The sequence below is a fragment of the Megalops cyprinoides genome, chromosome 18 (assembly GCF_013368585.1).
Source record: "Megalops cyprinoides isolate fMegCyp1 chromosome 18, fMegCyp1.pri, whole genome shotgun sequence".
Lineage (NCBI taxonomy): Eukaryota > Metazoa > Chordata > Actinopteri > Elopiformes > Megalopidae > Megalops > Megalops cyprinoides.
Window position 1 is genome coordinate 15,866,920 of NC_050600.1, and position 20,437 is coordinate 15,887,356.

At 40.3% G+C, this 20,437-nt stretch overlaps 1 protein-coding gene across 1 annotated transcript in view; it reads right to left on the reverse strand.

Moving 5' to 3' along the window:
* Nucleotides 1-20,437, reverse strand: part of LOC118793246 (catenin alpha-2) — a 305,116-nt gene that overhangs the window by 230,005 nt on the left and 54,674 nt on the right. The window contains exons 5-6 of the mRNA XM_036551323.1: nucleotides 18,408-18,527; nucleotides 17,023-17,289 (exon numbers count right to left, since the gene is read on the reverse strand). Of these exons, the coding sequence (XP_036407216.1) occupies nucleotides 17,023-17,289; nucleotides 18,408-18,527 (387 nt within the window). The remainder of the gene's footprint in view (nucleotides 1-17,022; nucleotides 17,290-18,407; nucleotides 18,528-20,437) is intronic.

Here is a 20,437-nt window from a genome sequence, read left to right on the forward strand (position 1 = left end):
TTGTGTTTTTTTATTGCAAGCAAAATAAATGAAGATATTACTACCAAAACATTTGTAATTGCAATCATTTTCTGGGAGAAATTGAGCATTATCTGACAGAATTGCAGGGGTGCCAATACTTTTGGCCAGCACTGTATATATATATATATATATATATATATATATATATATATACATAAAAATATATATATACACACATATATAAAGATCTTGGTCAAGAAGCAGCTTTAACTAAGCTTTTACAAAGAGATGGCATTTTGAAAAGCATAAAATATATGCACTTTCTTTTCTTAACCCAGCGAATTCTTTCTGTTGCAGTGAAATTATTTCCAGCGGCTCTTTCTTCTACCCTTTCCCTTGGGTTTATACTACTTGACAATCCATTTCTTTTTTCCCTCCCTTTGTTTGATACCGCATCTCCATCTACAGTGCTGATAAAAAAAGATTCTATGGCATTAAACTCCAAAGGGACCCTGCACACAGTGGTCCCTAAAACAAGTTAACTTACAGAGAGCGGCTCAGTGAAAGCAGACTGTGAGCTGATTGGACGGGTGGTCTCAGGGATGGAGGGTTGAAACAGCAGCTCCAGTAAAATACACAACACGGTACAGGAGAAGGAGTGAAGAGTTTCTGTGCATTTTCAGTGTACAAAGGTTGCAGATGCAACCCCACATCCACACCATGAGCAGAAAAATGTACAGATAGGAAGGTTAATGTTCTGTCAAAAATTAAGATGTCCATCGCTGTTTGCTTCAACAGCAAATGATTTCATGTTGGAACCAGATTATATAAATTATTCGAACATGAAGGGTAAGGACTGCAGAAGGGTAATGTCACTGAAATCACCACTAAGGGAACTGTATCCGTATGTGTTCAAGTGTCTGTATTTAATTTACATTTGTTTGCGATTTAACAGGTCACACGCATAAAAAGACACGTGTGCATCTTTAGTTTTTAAGACCCAAGGTATTGCAAAATAGCATTTGTCTTTTCCGACTATAGTAATTATCAACCCCTTGCACATTTGAAATACGTGCCAAAGCAGCAGCAATGACATGAACAAACACATACCTGTTTCAAACACCACATGAAAACATGACTGTCAGCGCCCGAAAACCTACGCTTTTGAGTATTCCAACAAACACTAGCACAGGTGGGAGGGAATGAAGCACAAAAGCAATTTTCAACTTTACAAGCACAAGTGTTATTCTGGTCAATGATGGAAGGGGGCTGGGACCGAGGTGGAAGCTACGAGACACAGGTGTGACACAGGTGTCAGTACTGACTGGCCAAGCAGACTGCACACCAACTTTTCCTAAAGTAGGCTTTGTTCAGTACTTTTACTTTTACTTTACATTGTGGTTTTCTCTACAGTTTTTTAGGACACCCTTTTCCAGATTCATGTGTGAAATGTATTCCATAGACACCATGGAGCCTGCATTTCCCAAAATCCTGTTAATCAATCTTGGGTGATGATGTAAAATTACTGTACTTTGGAAATTCAGTGCAAGCAGTATAGAAACTATGGCCCCACTTTACATTGTGGGCCTAATACCTGTGTATACTGCAGAATGTTGTGCATACTTACATAATAACCACTAACTATACATAGTAAACATTATGCTTGGAACAGCTGTAACAATGTGTAACAGTTGTACTGTAAGCATTATGAAACTATGTATGTGCACGCAGTAGTTACAATGTTTCTACTGTAAACAGCAAAGACTATAATGTAAAGTATGACTGAACCTATTAAACGCAAATGACGTGCCTGTGTGTGTGTGTGTGTGTGTGATAATTTCCCACCAAAATGCATATATTTTTATTATCATTTACACTGAGGCTTAATAACATCTCATTTCAAATGGCTGTGTTAATGTTGTAATATCTTCATTATTCCACAAAAGCTAATTTATTCAAGTAATACAGAGAATACAATATGTCTAAAAGAATACTAAAGGCTTCCAAACCATTGGAAGCCATTAAGTGACAGCACTTGCTCTGTTACTTTGGAATCAACCTGCTCTGTAAGAATAGCTAGACATGAGGCACACCACATTGTCAACTGCAGGCAAGTTGTGTGTGAGTGACACCTCTGATAGAAAAAGTCCCTAATTGTGCTCTGGCAAGGCCAAGTACATTTAAGCCTTCCCAAACTGCCATCCAAAGGCAGGGACTGGGCTTCAGGGACACGAGAGGCTGGTGCAGGAGCCAGACACACAACAGGTTTAAAATACAAGTTCTTCACAGATGACATCAGCATGGCCACCAGAGAAACACCCCTCAGCCCGGAATGGGGGGGGACTAAAATTGCGTGAGAGTAATAAATCCAAGTTGGGCTAAGGGAAAAAAGATTTGCCAGAGAACCAGCAACAGCCACACACTAAGCAATACCTCACCTAGAGGAGGTTTAGAACAAACAGTAATCCTGTACGAACAAGCATTCAGAGCCATTCTCTCTTACAGCTCTTCTGGGCCTAGAAAACAGCTCCCACCTTAGAGAGTAACGGAAATCCAGTGTTGATATTCCACAGGCCTGCACTCCAGCCTCTTACTACCACAGTCAGCAGGACTCTAGGAAATAGGGCACACATGCAGGCAGCCTCCTTGTGTGCTAATGGCAAGAGAAAAGCATTCCATGGCTGGGATAATTACAACTTACTTGAGTAATTACAATCTGCTTGCCCCAATTAATCAGGGTGTATTTTTTTCAAAGTAGATAATTGGAAATTATTGGCTTCAGAAAACGTAAATACAACTCAAATGTTATGAATACTAGGGCTCAGTCAGCTTAATCAATTATTTACAGATGGTTACTAACCTTAATAATAATAATCTGCACACAATAGGCCAGTTGAGATTTCCTATAATCTCATGAACATCACATAAACTAGGGATAAACCAAATGCTCACTCTCGCTTGTGACATGCAGAGTACACTGCCAGTCTTCATGGACTTTGGTTGGTTGTGGCATAAAAGTACCCTTCCCCTCGTGAAATTCAGTCAATGACAACATGTTTCCCTCAGACAGTGACTACAGCAACAATCAAAATACAATTACAGGAATAAGAGCCATCATGGTCTGAAGCACAGTTCAAAGAGATTACAACACTGTGTTAGCTTACGATTCTAGCATCATATCTGTGAAAGGGGAAACAGGATGTCATTGTTACAGTGGGCTTGCTTATAGAAGTATTTTTGAGGTTCATTTTCAAATTACCTTCTGTTAAAGAGTGTAATTCTGTCAGAGATAATCTCAGCTAATAGCAGTATGAGAGAATGGTTTATTCTTTCTTCAAGGATTAATGTTTTAAATATGAGGCCTGATTTTATTGTCACTGGTCCAAACTTCCAGCCTTGTAAAAGTTATTAAAATATTAATCAAACATTTTACTGTATACCACTGTAGTTTACTATAATACAATGTATGTACAGCATGTGAATAAATTTCATAAACAGAAAACATATTGCCTTCTGAAAATTGCTGATGTGACGCAAAGGAATTATATAAAGCAAATGACATATATCCTATCCTATCCTCTATATTGTATCCTAATTGAAGACTGTGCACAGATTAGAATTGTGTCAGTTAATCTAATATGATGCAACCCCTGATATGTTCATGGGCTCCATCTAGCACATATTATTCCCATTACCACTGTAAAAATTCAGCAAAAGTTGGATCTAAAATTATATACAAAGGATGTAAGTTAATGTGTTATGTCAGAGGCTCAAAGAGAACTTATATCTAGTATTTTGTTAATACCAAATAAAGTATTTTATAAAATCACAAAATCACTTTGCACTTCCTGTTTTCTGTCATTTTATGCTGTTTTCACAGCGTCACATTCATTATCCACCACATTAAAATAACTTGCTCATATTTTGCAAACTTTTGAAGCCTCTTAGAGATACTGCATGATCTCAAGGTAAAATCAAATTGAACAGCCCGGAGTTGCTGATCATATATAAATCATGTGACTTTTACTTCAGTATCCCATCGTGTGGGAGGGATTTGTTTTATTCATCATTACCTCTGTAAAAGGCAGAGTACAAATTAAACAGTTATGCTTTAGGTGTTTTGGAAGACCGTGAATGTGAACTCATCTATAACTTCAGATGCATCTTAAACATCCAGACATTGATCTCCTGGCTTGATAAATTAAATGACTAATAAGCTAAGCACTTGCCCTTGGAAAGTACTCAGTAGTTCAAAGTTTGCTAGTCTTGATGTTTCACTCCAATGACTTGGAAAGGGCTGATCTCTACAAATCATAGCAATGGAGCATAAAAGATAAAGATGAAACAACAGTTATATTAAACCAGGTATCTGGGGATTACAAAGAATGCCTGAGGGTTTGCATATATTAAACTAAGCTTTGTGGTTTAATGCTGCTCATGGCAAAGATGGAAATGAAAAGAAAAAATATATTTTTGAAGATTTGACAGATTTGGAAACAAGGAATTCTGAATATCTAGCTAACTTTATGATTACACATACAATACGGTGTTACATGTTGTGAGAGTGTATCACCTTTTGTTGTTCAATTTGATGCAAGAAACCATCGTAAACACTACTCTAATTGATTTGTTTTTTTTTTATTTCACTATACATAGATTATGCATTCCATACTCAGGCTTCAGTCTTTTTTATTCTTGCAAAAGGTGGCCTGCTGTTCACTGTTTTTATTTTGTGGCTTCTAACAGATTTGAAAAGTAACTAAAACAGCATGAGTCTTCCTGTACCAACCTCAGCCAAGTGCAGTGGGCCTATCGAGCCTGCTTTCTCAATATTCCATAAGAGAGCGAAAAAAAAGAAGAAAAACAAGCAAGCTTTCAGCAGCGGGGGGAAAATGAGAAGTAAGTAGACTCTTTTACCCGGCATAGCGGCTTTCACACATTTAGTCTGAAATACAGAATGTGTATTCGCATATGATGCTAACGGGCAACTCTGTTTACCAGGTGTATGTACATGTACTAAAACATGAATATGTGGCTTCACTGAAAAAAATGACAAATTAATTAGTGTAAAGCAGAAAATACTTTTCTTTTTGGATATTTACCATTTTTTACGGAACCTAATGAAAGTAGTGACATCTAAGTCTGTGCTATATATTGTGTGTGTGTGTGTGTGTGTGTGTGTGTGTGTGTGTGCATATATGTATATATATGCTAAAGGGAGTCCATAGAGCCAATGAAATACTTCAACGCTACTTCTGGACTTCTTTTCCCATCAGCACCTTTGTGAAAATTGCTTCTTCAAAATCCTGTGGACAAAATGGCAAAAAAGACTAGACTGTTTTGCTATCCATCGTGGTAGATATGCTCATTGCAGAAAGCTTTCTGTAAGCACACAGAGGAGGCAGCCATGATTGTCGAGGGAAATGAGAAGAGTTGCTGGTAATTGATTTCTGCCTCTGTATGCTAGAATGTAGGGGAGACAGCCACAGTAGTTGAGGGCATGGTGATAGAAAGGCCGGTAATTGATTCTTGCACTCTGTCTGCTGGAATGTTGGAGAACCAGCCATGATAGTTGAGGGCAAAGAAGAGGAAGAGCTGGTAATTGATTTCACCAGGGGAATAATTAAACTCCTGCTTGGCTCAGTATTACGATCACTGAAGCAGGAGCTGGAACTCAAAGCTAGGACCCTCAGTGCAAGTGTGAGTTGCTGAAGGAAAAAGACTTTATCAGTGACTGGTCTGGAGAAAAGGAAACACTGTGTCCTGTTTTGATTAATGAGGCAAACTGAACTGAAAGATTGCAAATGTTGCTATTTGATGCAAGTTGAATACATCTGAAGAACTCTACTGAGAGCTGTTTCCATAGACTACCATTGCCTCTGTCAACGCTGATGAATGTTCATATTTGTAGAATATTAAGAACCAAACGGTGTGTCAACAAACAGGATATGTACAGCAGTCATGATTACCTTCTTTACCTGGCGTACACCACTTGATAACCAATTTATATGCTTACAGTCCTACCATAAACAAGGGAGCAGCCAGAAATTCATTCTACTGTTGAGCATTGCAGAACCTACTACATGATCCTATACTACCTACCCGCATGCTTCCCTATAGCAGCCTGAAGCACAAACTGCAGCTTCCTCTGCTATTTGACTATCATCAGATCGTGTCAATCACTCCTCCTGCTATGAGTTTCCATGGCTACTAAGTAACAATTTAACAAAGGCTGAGTCCAGTTGCCACACAGATGTCTTGTGGGCAATACAAACCATTTCCATTAAGGAAAGGTTATATGGCTGACACAGATGCCATTTTCTGTGCAGTCGATCACAGGAAACTTCCACAACAAGGCAGGTGAGAAGACCATGACATTCAAATAAGTGTCTCACATTCACAAGAAGAAATTTGGCAGGTTCTGTGTACAGGGCTTTTTTTTTTCTTTTACAAAATACTGGACCAGGACTCCAGTCTTATTTATCTGTCAGTTCAGGACTGGCTCGTGGAATGAAATATTGGCAGCTCTTGCTCCATCAGCAAGATTTCCAGACATGTTGGATTCATAAGACAATCACAACATAAGCTGCTTGAAACTACATAACAGTTCATTCATTTTCACTCTTCCTGAACTGTTTTGGATGGAGTCATACTAAACAATGAAAAACAATATTGTAGCAATGAATAAGGTGGAGAGCAGTGGCTTTAATGTAACGTTTGCTCATTTTCTAGATAGCTAGAATCAAGCTCATTATATTTTATATAGTAAGCAAGTGCCAGCCAGCACATGTTATTTATTACTATGGCTATATCTTTAGTCAAGCAAATCATTAGTAAAAGTGATACTGCACATTGCTAGCTATAGTGGCAAGCTAACAGTTTTATTGTAAATATGTCTGCCTCAAGTTTTCACATCTTCATCCATAAATGGGACAGTAGTGGAAAAAAAGTTTAAATCAGAGATATGTCACTCATTACTGTAGGAAGAGTCTGTCCTTTAATGACAATATTTGTATATTGATATTTATAGATTTTTTAAACTTTTTTATAAGTGAGAAATTGACAGCTAGTTATATCCTACAGTGAAAGTGAAAAAAAATCCATGCATTTGGTAAATTCTCTCATCTGAAACATAAGAGACTCTAATTGCAATACATATTTCATTGAAAATAAAATATGAAATTATCAGATTGTTTCTTAGCAATTGACTATTTTAGGAAGCAGCCCAGAATGGTACACATACACTATTTTAGGGAAATAACAGATACCTCCACACTGTAGTAATTCTGTAGCAATGTTCCCAAGTGTATAGTTAAGCAAAAAAAAAAAAAAAGAAAGAAAAGAAAGAAATGCATTGACTGGACAGGACATTTGTCCAGGACACAATGGTTGTTCTCAATTAGAAGAAAGAAAGACATCTGAGATCTTTACAACCATGTGCAATCATTTTGTCTGAGTGATCCTCATGTGCCTCCCAGCACATCTTTGGATGTGTGCATGTAATATTCTTGTTTCTGTTAACATCTGTTGACGTCCAGACAACATGTAATTATGCAAATTTCCCTCTTATTTTTCAAAAAACACACAACATTATTACATAGGATTATTAAATGTATGAAGAAATCAATAAAGTTCTATTCACTTTACAAAAATATCTAGATAGGAAATGGAGTATTGTTATGCACTTAAGATTAAGACATTTATCTACCTACCCTAGTGTAAAATAAGATCCCAGAGATCTCTCACTGTCTGTACTGCGAAGGCAAGCCTACTCCTTCTATCAAAAACATTTAATGAAGGCAATGGACAGGTGACCGGGGCACTCTGGTGTATACCTTGGATTTTGAGCAGTTTCTTTCAAGTTGAAGATGTAAAAAAAAAAAAAAAAAAAAAGAATCCACAGCTTTCGAACAGAGCCACACACACCTAAAAGCAGAGATCCCAGGTGCGCTGTACTCCCGCAGGCAGATAAAACAAATGCTGAGAGGTGAGTCATCCTCTCTCATGAGAGCGGGGAGGACAGACTGGCAACCGCGAGGAGGGGGGGAGAGGAGAGTCTGCAGTGCTCTACTGATCCCACAATCACCCCACAGCTGACAACCTCACCATGAATACATCTACATACATTACACCGCTGGTCCTGAGCCTTCATCCAGCCACGCAGGCGCCTTGGCCCACCTGATACTGTCAGGACAAGCAGGAGGGTACAATAAAGGAACAAACAGTGCTAACAACCTGAAGTGGTCATCAGAACACGCTGCAGTAGACTGCTAATCTCTCACCTCCTCACACATTTCTAACTGAACCCATGCTTCAGACGCATCACAAGCAGTAACCAGGAGATTTATTTTCCTTCATGTCCATATATGCATGAAACTGCAGACCTCACATGTAAGTGAAAGTAAAAGACGAGGCATCTGAACCGGCGCACCGCACCGGGCAGACGCTTCACAGCGCAGGCCCTTCCTCTGCTGCCCTACGCAGCACGCTCCCCTTTTCCACACAGCTGGAGAGGTGTGCACTACACCTCCACCTCACTGGCTCTGTGCTGCTCCTCCTCTCATCCCTCTGGTCGAACCTGCACACGGCAGTCCACACACACACACGTACACACACAGACACACAGAGACAGAGACAAACACAGACACGCAGACACACAGAGACAAATACAGACACACAGATACACAGACACAGACACACAAACACTCACAGACAGACAGAGATACACACACACACAGCCAGTTCCACAGAAGGCTGTGTATTTGTGTGTGTGTGTAAAGCTGGAAAGCACCATACAACAGACCAACTAGACAAAGGACCCTTTGAACAGACAGATGGATTTGAGGTCAGTTTATGCGATATTCAGTTTACGCTCTATAATTCTGGGAGCAGTAAATGTGCTTATGAATGTACTGTTCTGCCATCAAGAGCATAGCCCATTTGCTTTTCAGCTGCTGGTGTTTTCTCACGTTTATTTTGTCATCTTAATTATGGTAAGCAGCCACAAAGACAAAAATCTTAATAAATACAAGACAGTAAACAGATGTTTCCTAACCGCAGTCTGGAGGCACATTTAAAGCAGATCTGGGGCTAGAAAAGCTCTGTTTCTATGAGGTAATTTGAAAAAAGTATTACACTGAGAAGCTGTAAATGCAGTATTAGTAGTTTAACAGTGCCCCCCACTGGTTTTAGACTAACACTACAGTATATTTAGCTTCACAGACAAGGACCATTCAAAATGTTTTAAAATGTCAGGATATGCTGGCAGATTACACTGAAAAGAACACAACATGGGAGGAGAAACAAAATTTTGAAACTTGATCCCGATATTATTTGGAAATATTATTTGGAAATAACATCATAAACCAAAGTTTCAAAGCAATACTTTTTGCCTGCAACTAAGTAGGAAAAAACAGAAAAAAATCGAATCCATCTTCGGAAGGAAATTGAGTTTTTAAATAATTCATGCTGAAGAAAATGTCATTCTTTCAAAAAGGAATTGTCAATTTCTCTGTATTCCGCCTTTTATGAAATTGTGCAAAAAAGCAAATACAGCTGCAGAGATGTTCCTGTATGAGACACATGCAGTTTAACGAGCTCCAGCCTCCCCAGAAAAACCTCCCTACCTCCAGCTATTTTAAGTGGAAGGCTGGCCATTATGTGATTCCATTTCATTACTGGTTAGGAAGGACACATACTGAGCAAAGGAGCATTTAGCAGGTTTCTTCCAAGATTGCCTTCAAGTGCGTTATTTCATTGTCTAACAAACTCCAGGCTGAATATGAAAATCCCCCCCAAATTGTGTTTCATGGTTACCATGGGAGACTGCCTTACCTGAAGCGGCACTGGAAGCAAACAGTTCTATGACACTCTGCTACACCCTCACTTGAGTTCGGTTCCACTTTATGATTGATGAAGGAGCAACTGTATCATTGCAGTATCCAAGCTCCAAGCCCTCCACTTTTTGAAAGACTAAAAACTCAGTCTATGAGGTGCTCCACCCAGTCTCGCACACTATGCAGGCCCTCCAATGGTGCTCCAGTTCATATGTAGTGGGACTGAATCAGGAGCATAGCTCTTACTGGGCATCTTGACTTGGAGGTTATGGTTATGAAGAGCTGACACAGAGGAAACTGTAGAAAATTCAATCAGGTCCTTAACTGAATCCCTCATCCTGGTTGAACAGTTGAAAGAACACCTGTCTGGTCATGCCTGATGCAATGATATGATTCAATCAAGGGCCTGCCCTCCATATCTGCAGGGGTCCATCCGCTCTGCTCTGAGTCTGTGTCTTTCCCATCACTTTGGTAATACACTTTCAGCCCATACTACCGAAGAGCTACTAACCGTACAAAGAAGTCCTTCTCACACTTCTGTCACATTTTACATGTATTCACTTAACCAGAGGGACTTGCTTCATGAGGTCAACACTCTGGGCTTAAACATCAACCCCACTGTCTTTAGAGGCTCCCATGAGCAACATAACAAATGTCATTCTTACACCTTTGGAGTGTAACACGACAAGGACACAGACTCTGAACACTCGTTTCATTCCATTTACTGGAGTGCTTCAGTTCCAGTTCCCGGATAAGCCTCAGTCTGTTCAGGCTCCCAGCAAAGCTCTGCATAAGCCAGAAGGCAACTCTATTGACTGTTAAAGCACCGAGTTGCTTAAGTGACTTGTTACAGTTCTACGTGCCTAATCTAAGACTCCGTTCCTCCAATACCAGCCAACTCACTGTGCCAAAAACTCATCTTCCCTCTGCAGGAGACAGAGCTTTGCGTGCTCCTGCCACTACACTTTGGAATTCCTTCCCTCAACAGATTTGAGACTGTAACAACATTGTCAGTGCAAATCTAAGCTCATGACTCATCTTTTTAGCCAAGCATATGTTTAATGCAATTTCTGTTGTCTTTGTCTCTGTTTTTTTTTGCACATTTCGGTGCCATTTGATTATACCTTTTATTGTTTATACCTTTAGTTCACCCTATCCTTCCTCTGCACTTTGCTCTCATGTTGTTTGATTTTGATTTACATTTTATCCATTGTTGTTTGATTTGTTATTGCCATCAGTCTGTTCTAAATATGTTATTTCCTTCATTTTATATTACCTGATCAAATGTCAGAGTGAGTTTTTATGTTATCCATTTATACAGCTGGATATTTCCTCAGGCAATTCAGGTCAAGTACCTTGTACAATGATATAATTTCAACGGCCATCCTAAGAATGGAACCAGCAACCTTTATGTTATGAACCCTGCTCCATACCACTACACTACACTTCTGCCTTAGTAGACCCAAGTAGTAGTAGTAATAATAGTAGTACTTTTTACAAATCATAGTCACCACAAGGTCTCCTTACTCCCAGTTCACTGTAAATCCCAAGGCACTTTCTCTCATGGGCCCCTTCACACTGGGCTGAACTGGCAGCAGTGTAGCATAGTGGTTAAGGAGCAGGACTTGTAACTGAAAGGTTGCCGATTCAATTCCCCACAGGGGCACTGCTGTTATACTCTTGGGCAAGGTACTTAGCCCACAATTGCCTCAGTAAATATCCAGCTGTATAAATGAATAACATTGTGAACAACCTGTAATTGATGTAAGTCGCTCTGGATAAGAGCATTTACTAAGTGCCAATAATGTAATGTAAATGTAATGTAACTCTATTGCCATGGATAAGCAGTATAGATGAGTGAATACCTTCCACCAACATCTTTCCTACTTCACATGAGGTTAGCACCTTGTACAGCACTAATAGACAGGCTCTCTCATTGCCTGAGTTCTGTGAGAGATCAGAGCATGAACAGGCAACCTGGAGGCTATCATGAAAGTACCCCCCTACTGCAACATTAATTTACAGTGATTTTTTTTTTCTTTGAAAATAAAAAAAATCATTTTTAATGTGCTAAAAGATCATACATTCGCCTAAATCTAAGCGAAAATGCCCTGGAAAAACTGGAAAATTTATAGCAATTCAAAAAATCTCTACACGTACCAAGCCTACCCACAAGCTCAGTCAAGGTGAAAGGGAATATTTAAGAAGGGGGATTTGCTCTGCTGTATCAAATCGCTCCTCTGTTTGACCATGGGCCCTAATTACATTTGGCAAACACACTCAGTATTTGCTGTGCTTCTATGCATTCTCTTGGACTGAATTCCATTTGAAAGGGTCTAAAAGGAGCCTGTGTCACATTTATACACCAGTCAGACTACTGGCCACTCTCAATATCTGTTTGCCTTACTATAGAGCATTATATATATATATATATATATATATATATATATATATATATATATATATATATATATATATATCTATGGATGTCTATACACACACTCAGCTATAATGTCAACTGTGAAGATGAGGTCAGAGGTCAACAGCTGTCTCATACCTCTGCTTTTGTCATGTGTTAGTATCAGTATCATTACTTAGTATTAAAATCAACAGGTGATACTTCCAGTGGTATTCTTCCGGTTGTATGTATAGCACATAAAAATATAGCAGGCTGTATACTGTTGTATGTTATTGTAATTGGTTTGCCTTGGCATAAATATCTTGATACAAATACCATGCAGGTGTCTGTTTTCACACAGTAATAATAAATGCAGTCCTTTGATCCACAAAAACACACTCACGATCACTGCTCAAACACAAACACAAACCTAACCAGGGGTTTATAAAATATTCACAGAGCTGGGTCCCAAACAGAGATTAGTCAGGAAATATTGCATTTATACTCACAGCTGGAGTCTCTCGGCATCTCTCCAGGAGCCTCTGATATCCAGCTCTCTTTCACAAGAGAAGGAGTGTGCTGTTTCTCAGAATTTGGAGAGAAGTGGAAAGCTCCACATTATTCGAACGGATCCGCTTGAAACAAGAATGGATTGTTTTCACTGATGCTGTAGATGGTATTAAAAAGGAGACGCAGGATAAAAACGAGACAGAAAAAGCTTTGGGAATATTTGACATTGAAAGCAAAATCGGTCTTTAAGAGAGTTAAAGTGACATTGTCCTTTCCTTCATTTTCATTTCTTATATTATGCAATAATTGCAGAGAGAAAGTTCTCTGCCTACCCTATATGGAGCTCACCAGGTGCTACTGAATTTTGAAAATACAGCAGAAAAAAACAACACACAGCAAAGAATAGATGCTCAGCAAATGTTTTCTGCGATAGAAAGGGGTCTCTCAATGCATCACCATGAGATCTGCAGGTCAAAAGCCCATTCACAAAGGTTGTTTAAGCCATATAATACAAGCAGCTATTTGCATAGATAAATCACAAGAAGAGAAGCTGAGAGTTTCATAGAGTGCTGTGTGTGTGTGTGTGTGTGTGTGTGTGTGTGTGACTAAACTACTATATCCTTTTCTCAACCCTTTTCTCAATTTTACCATGGAAAATCGCATTTTACAGCTTATTAAGTTATTCCAGTGAATATAACCTTGAGCATAAGCCTTGATGCGCTCCACATAACAGTTAGAAATACAGCACAAATGAAAACATATGCATTTCCAAAAAGTTATTCGAGCTATTATCTCCACTGCATTTGCTTTTAACAGATATAAATGGCGCAATCTCAACACCAGCAGCTGTAGCTGCTACAGCACAATCGATGTTCATCGAAGTTTACGCTCCCGCTGACAGGTAAGCGCGACGCTTTCCGAAGAACATTTCCATCCTGGCCTGAAGAGAATTGAACACTACATGAAATGAGAGAGGCGCAGGCTGTTCGGGGAAAGACATGTAAGCTACTGCAGATGGACCGCGTGGAGACCGTCTCCCACTCTGTTCCATTACCGCAATCAATATGCAGACAGCATCAGGGCACTGGTGCTCAGCAGTCATCTGCATGGTCTTCATTACTATTCCGAGGACTTCCACCGACAGGGTGCGCATCGCTACACCTCTGGAAATAAGCAGTCTGCGCAAACAGAGAGGTCTCCAAAAAGTCACTTCTAAAAAGTTACTTAATTCCGGAAAACTGTGTTCAATTAAACTTTGTTATTTAAAAAGTAATTCATGGCATGCGGGGAAAGGACTCATAAATATGTATATGAGGCATCCAAGGTGTTAAGAAGAATCTTGATTAGCGTGCAGCCACTACATCCACTTTTCTTGTTAGGCTGATCCCTGCTATTAGTTGCTTTACCACAAGAGGTCATTCTCATCCTGCCTTGAACACCGGCCAAGTCCTGCCACATGCAGTTCATTTCAGCAATGCTCTTTTAAAGTTAACACGCACAGTGCCACACCGCGTTTCTCTAGGCATTGTAAAACCTCCACAAGAAGTAAGGATATTATTAAAGTATTGTCGACAAGCCAAAATCTCTTTTCAGATACTTCACCCATGGATATAGACTGTACTGAAAATGCAGACATGTAGCCTATTAGCACCATAGAAAATGACCTGATATACATGCCCATGGAAGAGCAGGTAGGATGACTTTGTTTCAGTTTTAAATTCAGAGTTAAAATGTTACCACAAACAGTCTCCATAGAAATCATGTGAATCTTCTGCATGACTGTGTATTCGTATTTTAATGGAGGGATGTAGCACAAATGTGAACTATTTCATGAGTCTAATGGGATATATGGAAATGACATACAACATGCAAAATCAGATGTACCCATACATTGTATGACTGAGATTGCATTGTATAGTGTGTATAGAATGTATTTTGTATGTCAGAACTGTATTATGGAAAAAGCTCAACATATACCGGCAAACAATTTCCTGCGGTATCAATCCCTGCTGCGTCTCTGACTAGAACACAGAATGTGTTTCAGGCCCAGCTGGGGATAATGGAGGACTGTAGGCCTATAGCGTATGACTCAGTGAGAGAATGTGCTTCTGAAAGTACTACTATATGCCACTATGAAAGCACAGCTGGACATCTTCCTGTATGAGAGAGCATGCCTTGTGAAGGAACTAGCCCTGGGAATAGCAAGCGCTGTACGAATAATACCTCCTACCTGAAGTCAGTGTCTGATATTTAAGCATATTCAATCATCCAACCACTGCTCAACTATGCAACAACAGACTAAAACTTTTCAAAAAGAGTATTTGTGAGAAACTGTTTACTGCTTGACTAGAGCCCTGAGGCTTTAACGACATATGCATAGAACTACTTATGGATTTTTTTTTAACACGCATGGTGTCAAATATCAGTCTATCTGTTTTTTATCAACATGAATGAAGTTGCATGAAGTTTTAGTCATATTTAGTGAAAACAAGACAGGAAAATGGTAGACATCTTTACACTACCGGCATTCTGCCACAAGAAAATATTCATGCACACAGTCTGTCTATAAGCATGGTTGATAAATGAGATCCCACATCCCACATTTCCAAATACATGGCCCCTTGTCTTGAAAACTGAGAACAGGCTTGCATTGTATCTAAAAATGGTAAAACAGAATGGTAAGTTAGCCTGAACTGCTTGAAGTAGAGGTCATCTACCTGCACAATGTCTATGGTTATTTGCATTGTGTGAAACATTTTGTTAGGGTCCAGTTATTTAGGGAATACTCACCTTGGACATGAATGCTCATTGTCATCAACATGTGTAACTCCACTTGGTGCGCCACAACCATAATGACCAAACAAAGAGTTTCAAAAATAATGAATAAATGCCTTGATTTCAGCAATTAATATAGAACACCCTGGCTCTCAATGCAACCATACACTGATACATGATTTGTGCAATTACATGACAGATGATGATGGTAAGATATTTACTTAATATGGTGATCCTACAAAGACAGAAAAATTAAAAGTGTGGTGTAGTGATAAGGAACAGGGCTTGTAACTGAAACGATCCTGGTTTGATTCCCTGCTGGGGCACTGCTGCTGTACCCTTTGGCAAGGTACTTAACCAACTATTGCCTCAGTAAATATCCAGCTATAATGGATAAAACTGTGACTCACTCTGGATAAGAGCATCTGCTAAATGACAATAATGTAATGTAATTTAAAAGATTTCAGTAATGTGATGTGCATTACCAAAAAAGCTGCTATTCATTTGATAGCCACTAGATGTCAGCCTCTTTATATTTTGCAAACTGGAGAGTCCTTTGAAGCAGGAATGAGATTATTTCTATCTTTCTCTGTTTTTCTAGCTATCTCTTTATCCACCTTCACTGCCACAAAACTTTCATATTCAGGGAGTAATAAATTTCATCATGGATGAATCAATAAATTTAGCATGACATATAAATCAAGAAAGTGTTAGCATGATACATAACTAAAGACCCCTCTTCACCTCAATTCACTGACTTCCTGTTACCACTCCCATCACGTTCAAGACCTTTGTGCTGGCATACAGGACAGTGAATGGGACAGCCCCCTCATACCTCCAATCAGTCTTCAAACCATATGTCCCGGGCAGATCACTAAGCTCTGCAACCTTGGGGCAACGAACTGTCCCTTCCCGATGGGGTCACTCCTCTTAGCCGCGATACCTGTCTGGTCCCATCTGCACTGGTCCCCCAGTGGTAGAATAAATTTCCCACAGGGGTCAGGACAGCAGAAACACTGGCCATCTTGCCATGCAGACTGAAGACCCATGTCATCAGACTGCATCTCGGTTCCTCTTTAATACCCACCGCCTAACACCTGCTACTTGCAAGGTGTTAGACTTCTATGTTAGTTTCCCTTTGTTTGGGGAGTGCTTCTAGGTGAGCTATTACTACACTATATTCATCATGCTTTGCAGCCACTGATACAGACATGTGTTACTGGTTATCCACAAAATATTAATCAGTTAATACTGCCAGATGATGAACCTTAAGAAATCGCTTTCCTGCCAATTCTGAAGACAGACTACACAGGGCAAAGCTATTGACCAGTTTACCTTTACTGTTGCCATTTCTGATGGCAATATACAGCTTATTATTACATAAACATGATGAGCAGCTGAATAAAAGGTAAACCTTAATTCTCAGTTCTTAGGAGGGGAATTCACGACACTTTTATACAGGTTAGAGCAGTGAGCAGCACCAGTGTACACCACCACAGCGGAGAGAGAAAGAGAGAGAGAGAGAAAACTGGTTATACTCACATCAAACTCGTTGAGGGCGGCGGCCAGCTCCCCGATGCCGGCATGGCCGTGCTTCTCGTCGGTGGGCGAGGAGGCCTGGGCGGCGCTGGAGATGCCCCCGATGGCCTCCTGCACCTGCTTGAAGACGTAGTCGCGGTTGGCGCGCGTGGCGGCCACATCCGGGTGCCGCAGAAAGGCCTGCGAGGCGGTGTACAGCATGGTGGCGTTCTTCTTCAGCGCGCCCCGCGCCGCCGCCATCTCGTCCCGGCAGTGTGGGTCCTTCAGCTCCTGCCGGCAGAGAGAGATCCACACAGAGCTGTTGCTCACCCGGCACAATGCACACAATCCTTCTTTGTGAATATTATAATACTTCCATGTTCATGTCACAATGGAATGAACTGCACCCAATTACCCTGGAAAGTTATGGAACCACAGGATGACAAAATGCAATTAGTACAGCTTACCCTGTGGGCTGCTACAGAAGTTCACTATAGCCTGCACTGCATTGAAATTCACTAAATAACAGCGTAACCCAGATATGCAAGAAACAGTTGGGAAAAAGAGAAATATGATTATTCCTATTCATGATAACTGTTCAAATGTTGGCCCCAGATAGTATAGCAGCAGACCTCACAAGAACAACTCCAGCTTTGCACATTGATTAATTATCCTTATTCAAATTCGCACAGCTCATGTTCTATGCTTTGTTTATTTAGGTACAACTTCAATGGGTTAATCCTATGCATTTGTCTTCTAACAGAGAAATAAAAAGTATACATGAAAATGGAAAGCATTTGGCACTTGCAATGGGGAAATATATATTTAAAAATTAATATCTATTGTGCACCCTATTCTTTAAGGTAAAAAATAGCAAAAGTAACACCCAAGGCAAACACATTTAAAGCTTTATGGCTGACACACAAGACACCGCTTGGAACAAAAAGAACAGAAATATTGACTCCCGCATTACTTCCAAGTGAGGACTCCAAGATCACTTTCGGGAGACGACATGGGGAAGAAAGTAATTAAGTGATAATGTCACTGCAGCCACAATGGTATCAGGTTTAATTTTGCATAGAGAAAGCTATCGGGAGAGTCTCTGGATGACTGCGTCGCACGTCTCAGAGGCTCCCGAGGAAGCACAACCAGCCGTGACTGTTTTTTTTTTTTTTTTACCGCAGAGCTGGAGGCACTGCAGCCTGCAGGTGGCATGCACCATGCACCGTGGCGGTAGCAGGGGTCATATTTCTGCGCCGTGGCTTGAGATGTCCTGTGATGACACCCAGCTTTGTATCAGCATTTTTTATCCTTATTTTTACTTGGGCATTGCTAAGATTACAGGGCAGCCCAAGGGGTAGCCGTGTAGCTCAGTGGAAGTGGGAGACGTGTTAATGAGGCCCCTTTACCTGCTGCCTCCGGGCTGCTACGTAGTTGAGCTTCACCATCTCTTTCCCGAACTCCTTGAAGCGATTGGCCAGGTCCTGTTCGTTTGTGGCATTCTTAACCCCCTCCAGAGCCTCCTCCACCTGTCCAGTCCAAACACACATGCACGTGCACACACACACACACACACACACACACACACACACACACACACACACAAACACACAAAAATGAAGACACATTCAGAGCATGGCTGCTTTATTTAAATGAATAATTTATAAGCATTTATAAGCATGGTCATACCTTTGAGCAAGAATACACACTGTGCAAAACAAGTGAAGTATTTGGCTTGAGGAGACTAAAGACATTTTGTTTCCTTGACAAAGCTACCATTCAAAACTATGCCCTGTCAGACCTGCCATTTGGAATATTCTCTCAAAATTGTACTGAGGAAAACATCAGCAGGTGTGGCATAGTTACTGAAAATGAGCAGACCTACTGAAAATACACATTAAATGGGAGGTTTAAGACAAGGCTTGGCTGTGAGCCACCAGCAGACATCTCTCGCTTAGCTGTCCTTGCATTCAGAACATCCACTTATTCAAAAGTGCACATTGAGTCACTTCACCCCTGATCCAGTGGGCTCAGACTGGTTCCGGCAGCCTCACTGACAGCCATTACAGCTGCATAAGAAGAGGGCAACTTGGATAAGTAGAGAAAGGGAGGCAGAGAGCTTCCACAATGGGCCTAATTACAATTACTTCCCATAGTCACGGATGTTAGAAGTGAAACAATATCAGCAGAGGAGATGAATTCGAGGAAAACAGCAGCTGCGTGGGAAGAGACTATTAGTCAGCTGCGAAAGACGGAGCCTCGTTGTCATAGCGCCCGTGGACACAGACGTCCACCTCCGTGCGATGACTAAGGCTGGGAGGCGAGGCTGGTTTGGGCCTGAAGGCTGCCATTTTGCACTTCATTAGGTTAAATACGACCAGTGCAAGTCATTCATGTTTCAGAGGAAGAACTCTAACAGGAAGAGGATAATGCACTGTTGAGGAAGGAAGGAGAGAACATAACTAGGAGCAATGTGTTTATTTACAAAGTGATTTCCTCTTGTCCATTGCTATTAAAAGGCCCTACAAAGGGGCTATGGCTGTAAATATTAAAAGGCCCATCCATGAGCAATTATGAACTTTAACAGCTGCCTTCCTCTATAGTATATTGCTGAAATATGTCACTCTAATCGATGACTGTGGGAAAATACTAAAGCTTCAGAGAAGTTAACGAATAAACCATGTTATTTATGAGTGTTTAATTATCGCTTGCACATTGACCCTCCGCACCGTGCTGCAGTGTACGGCTGTATCAAGTGGCAGTCTCGCACAGAGTTACGGCTCATTTATATGCTAATGAGAGCACAGGTACTGTAATGTAAAACCAGGGCTACCCTGAAGTATAATCTGTGTTCTGAGAGAGGAAGGACATTGGGCATTCCTTACTAAAAAGACACCAACATGCTCACATAACAAAGCGTTCTTTTTCTCAAGATATGAATAATTAGCCAATTAAAAGATGTACGAGTTGTTTGCTTTACTGTAATTGTGTAATAATGTTGTGTGTTTTTGGTGTGATATTTTCATGCTTGTACCTATGTGATAATCTTTTGTGAAGTGCATTGTTTAATACAGCCTTCAAGTGTGGCAGATAAAGCTTAGTTAAATAGAGCTGGAACATATGAATGATGGTATAATTCAGCTTAGAAGGACAGGCTTGAAAAGCCCTGAGAATGCACCCAGCTGTTGACCTGAAATGGCATTTGTGCAGTTTGACCATATCTTTTTAAGATGTCTTTGACAGCCAATATTAACATCCATGCCATTAAATTTTCAGGACATCCCAGGTTACTAGAACCCTCACAGTACTGTGATCCAGAAGAAGAGAAAAGACTCAAATGTTTACTGCAAAAACAGCTGTTCATGAAGATTAACTGACATGAATACAGCCACTTGAAGCTGATATTGTCAATGAGAATACTACTACTGCTGTTAAAAAG